At 41.3% G+C, this 5,047-nt stretch overlaps 1 protein-coding gene across 1 annotated transcript in view; it reads left to right on the plus strand.

Annotated features, from left to right (window-relative positions):
* Window positions 1–5,047, plus strand: part of EYA3 (EYA transcriptional coactivator and phosphatase 3) — a 130,432-nt gene that overhangs the window by 105,456 nt on the left and 19,929 nt on the right. The window contains exon 13 of the mRNA XM_017856334.1: window positions 1,449–1,609. Within this exon, the coding sequence (XP_017711823.1) occupies window positions 1,449–1,609 (161 nt within the window). The remainder of the gene's footprint in view (window positions 1–1,448; window positions 1,610–5,047) is intronic.

The raw sequence follows: 5,047 nt of genomic DNA on the forward strand, positions 1-5,047 counted from the left end.
CTTTTTTTTTTTTTTTTTTATTCGTTTTTCAAAGAAACGGGGCCTGCTCTCTTGCCCAGGCTAAGGTGCCATGGTGCGATCATAGTTCACAGTAGCCTCCTGGGCTCAAGTGGTCCTCTCACTTCAGCTTCCTAAGTAGCTAGGACAACAGGTACATGCTGCCATACCCGACTAATTAAAACAATTTTCTTAGAGATGAGATCTTGCTATGTTGCCCAGGCTGGTGTCAAACTCCTGGCCTCAAGCAATCCTCCCATTTCAGCCTCTCAAATAGTTGGGAATTACAGGCACCAACCACTGCATCTGGCCAGGGATAGTTCTTCCCCCTCTCCCTCCCTGCCCCAGGCTGGAGTGCAGTGGTGCGATCTTGGCTCACTGCAACCTCTGCCTTCCAATCTCAAGCGATTCTCCTTCCTCAGTCTCCCGAGAAGATGGGACTACGGGCATGCGCCACCACTCCCAGCTAATTTTTGTATTTTTAGTAGAGACAGGGTTTCACCATGTTGGCCAGGCTGGTCTGGAACTCCTGACCTTAGGTGATCCACCCACCTCGGCCTCCCAAAGTCTGGGATTACATGCATGAGCTACCACATTCAGCCCCAGAGGTAGTTCTCAATTAGAGTTTCTGGCGTTGAAATCAAGATGTTGGCTCGAACTCTAATCATCTGAAAGCTTAACTGGAGCTGCAGAATGTTCTTCCAATCTCTAACATGTGGCTGATGACAGAAGGCTTTAGTTCCTCATTACACGTGCCTCTCCATGGGGCTGCTTGAATGTTCTCACGTGACAGCTGGCTTCTTCCAGAGCAAGTGCTCTGAGAGAGCAGAAGAAACCTAGTCTCTGAAGCCTAACACTATCACTTTTATCACATTCTATTTATATTCTAAGTATAGTCCATACCCAAGGGGAGCAGAATTAGAAGAGAGGAATATCAGATAATTTGTGGATATATTTTGAAGCTACCACAGTGACCTATGAACATAAACCAGCCAGCAGATCACTTGAGAAAATATCTGCCATTATCTTACCATTGTTAGCATTTTAGACTATTTGCTTTCATTATTTTTTCATGTTTCTCCTTTTTACATAGTTGCCATCACTGTGTGTGTATGTGTACTCACAAAATTTTATATTCTGCTTTTTTCACTGTGTGGTTATTTTCTGTCATTAGTGAAAAAGATGCCTTATCCCAAGTCAACCTCTAAGGAATGCTGGTGCTTGAATTGTTTCTACCTTTCCTTCCCTCTCTCATTTCAATCCTTTCTTTGATAGAAGTAATAAGTGTGAGATAGAGAAGTAATGAAAGATATACTCTGACAGAGACCAGGAAGAAGATCCTTAAAGCCATTGGCCTTATTTATCAGATACCAAGAACCCAACCAAATAGCACTCAAACAAAAACTTTATGCTGTATAAATTTTAATTTTTATTGTCTTCTCTCCTTGCAGCAACTACAGTTTCTCAACAGATGGTTTCAGTGGCTCAGGAGGTAGTGGCAGCCATGGTTCCTCTGTGGGTGTTCAGGGAGGTGTGGACTGGATGAGGAAACTAGCTTTCCGCTACCGGAAAGTGAGAGAAATCTATGATAAGCATAAAAGCAACGTGGGTGGTAAGTGTGGCATCTAACCAGTCTGATTCTCTGTTTCTTCCTGGTTTCCTCCTTACCTTTCCAGGATTCCTTAGATTCCCCATGACAACTGCTTATAAATTATACCACAGTAACATGTTAAACTCTGTATTTAAAAAAATTGAGGTTTGGTTGAAACCTTTTGGGAGGAAGCTCTATATTTCTAACGGGCTTCTCTAAGCATAATTTTGGAAAGTTCTCTTGTTCTCTTTGGACAAATGCCTTTTTAAAGGAAATGTGTTCTGTAGATTATGTTTGATGAATGTATCACAACTACTGTCAATGCTAGTTAATAGGGTGCCACATTTTTTTTTTTTTGGCTGGTTTATGTAACTATCAGGACAAGTCAAATAGAACTAGCTAGTAACTTTTCGCGGATGGAAATCTAGGTCCAGGATTGTAGGTTGGCAATATCAATGTGTTGTGATTTGAAGGATCTTGGAAATTCTTTCTGACCAGAAATATTTCAAATGCCAGATGCCACTATGCCTAAAATTCTATTATTTAGAATTAATCATAGATTGTTTGAATTAAAAGAGACAGAAGTCTAATCTAAATTCCTCATTTTGCAGTTGAGAAAAGTGATGTCCATCATAGGGGTAGTGGGAGCAGCTTATTCATGGTCACATTGCAGATTTGTAACCATACCATGTTTGAAATTCACATTCCCTAACTTTTTGGTCCAGTGTACTTTCATGCAGCTCCTTTTTTAGTGAGGTACCCTTTTGAGAAAATATTTAAAACTGTAAACCATCACCCTCAAAGATACACATACATACAAAATGTTGCTCGAAGATTCAGAGATTACATAGACTGCCTAGAGCAGAGTTCCCCAGTTCCCAGGCCTCAGACTGGTACTGGTCAGCGACCTGTTGGTAACCAGGCCACATAGCCACATAGCAGGAGGTAAGTGGGCCGGCAAGTGAGTATTACTGCCTGAGCTAGGCCTCCTGTCAGATCAGTGGTGGCATTAGATTCTCATAGAAGTACAAATCTTAATTGTGAACTGCACATGCAAGGGATCTAGTTGCATGTTTGTTATGAAAATCTAATGCCTGATGATCTGAGATGGAACAATTTCATCTTGAAACCCCCTGCCCCCATGGAAAAATTGTCCTCTACAAAACTGGTCCCTGGTGCTGAAAAGGTTGAGGACTGCTGGACTAGAGGTATTTTACTCAAGGTCAAGAGCCCTTGTACTATAATATGCTGCCTTACAATATGGTGCAGAAAGTAGGGCCAAGACTTTAAAGATCAATTTGGTTCATTTCAGTTAACAACTCTCTAATACCAGATAAAAATCATGGGCTTCCAGACTTTAGGAATCTAATTACTTTTTTCAGATTCCCCTTTTTATTGCTTATTTCTTCTCATGATTCAAAGCCAGTATTTCTTATTTTGGCAACTCCAAGTCTTTTTGCACTTTCTTTCTCGCAGACATTAGCCTTTCTTTTGTTAGTTTTCATATTCAGCCTGAGTCTCTTATTTTTTCCTGCCCAATGCCTGGACCTGGTTTCCTGAACAAAGTGATGTAACCCTGTGTGAGAATCCTCTGAGCCTACTTTGGAGAACAGATTAAAATTAATGGCCAGCTGTATGTTTTGTACCAATATGAATTGATGAAAGTGTCACATCATGTATTAGTTGAGTATATCATATATAGGTACTGGTTTTGTTGTCGTTTTATCCAAAATGTTAAGACAGTCGTCTAATTCTAGACTTGCATTGTGGAACCATCAGTCTGAAAACAAATTATACTCCAGTTCTCCTCCTCACAAAAATGCCATCTGCTTTTATGGAGTATTACTAATAGAATACAGGATTTTTTTTTAACCTTCAGTATAGAAAATTCAGATCCAGATTTACTGTTTGAATATTTTAACTGAAGTGTCTGAGAGCAGGCTCCCATTCATATGAGTTCTCTTTTGTGCTTAGATATCTAGTCTTGGACAGTGTTTTAGTGTGTTATCAGTTGGAGTTGTTTCAGAAGTACAGTACAGAGAATTAGTTATTCAACCTGGAATTTCATGTCAACATGTTCTGAAGCAAGCGGACATGTAGTCACCATAGAAGTTGTGTGGAGTAATGGAAAGACTTCTTAAGACCAAAAGCTACGAACTTACTGTGTAATCTTAGGGCCCTTTTTTTCGTTGGGTTTGGTTTCTTTACAGAGAGATTAGAAATGCTGAGGACTCTTCTAGCTGTAATACTAATTTTTCACACTTTGGTCCTTGATGTCATATTCTAAGCAGTGCAATTCAAAGTGTGGTCCACCAGTCTGCCAAAGATATGGTATTGGTTGGTGATGAAAGAAGGAGCTTGCACCAGAATCTTCTTATTTCTGTCAGCTGATTTTATTGTTGTTATTGTGTCCCTGTAACAACACTTTTTTAAAATTTATTTTGCCTGAACATCCCCAAAACACTCTGATAAAGAAAGTAAAAATGGCATTCTGAGTAGCACTACTCTAAGGTTTCTCCAAGAAGAGAAATTAAAAAAAAAAAAAAAAAAAAAAAAAAAAAAAAAAAAAAAAAAAAAAAGAATGCCGGGCACAGTGGCTCACACCTGTAATCCCAGCAGTTTGGGAGGCCAAGGCAGGTGGATCATGAGGTCAGGAGTTTAATACCAGCCTGGTCAAGATGATGAAACCCTGTTTCTACTAAAAATACAAAAATTAGCTGGGCATGGTGGCAGCTGCCTATAATCCCAGCTACTCGGGAGGCTGAGGCAGAGAATTGCTTGAACCCGGGAGGCAGAGGTTGCAGTAACCTGAGATTGCACCACTGCACTCCAGCCGGGGCAACAGAACAAGACTCCATCTCAAAAAAAAAAGGCACTGGTCTTGTCTTGACACCAAGAACCACACTTCCAAATCCTTGTTCACTCACGCCAACACTGGCCTCCCGCCAAATTAGGAGATGTTCAAGGAGAAACACAAGGTTGCCATGCTGGGGTCACCCCATAGCTCTGCTCCCTCGATGTCCTCTGTGATCCACATCCACAGTGAGATCTCCATGCCAGAACCCTGTTCAAAATGCTCTTCATGAGCTAGTGCTTCATGGGCTTCATAGCATTAGTGTACTGCATGAAGTCTAGGGACAGGAAGATGGTGGGTGACGTGACTAGGGCCCAGGCCTATGCCTCCACCACCAAGTGCTTGAACATCTGTACCCTGTTCCTCAACGTCCCTGTGCTCATTGCACTCATGCTTTTCACCACTAGCTCAGTGATAATCTTCCAAGCAATTTCTCAGAAGATAAAGGATCTCCAAGGCCAGTAGTAGAGCCCATGTACTCCACTGATGACCCTGCATCCCCTGGGGCTGTTGGTCCTGCCCTCTTGACCCCACCCCTATATACAGCAGTTTATATTCGCCTGTCTGCAATGGAATTCAATAAAGCACATGTGTTCATGGAAAAA

The sequence above is a fragment of the Rhinopithecus bieti genome, unplaced genomic scaffold, assembly GCF_001698545.2.
Source record: "Rhinopithecus bieti isolate Rb0 unplaced genomic scaffold, ASM169854v2 scaffold_41082, whole genome shotgun sequence".
Lineage (NCBI taxonomy): Eukaryota > Metazoa > Chordata > Mammalia > Primates > Cercopithecidae > Rhinopithecus > Rhinopithecus bieti.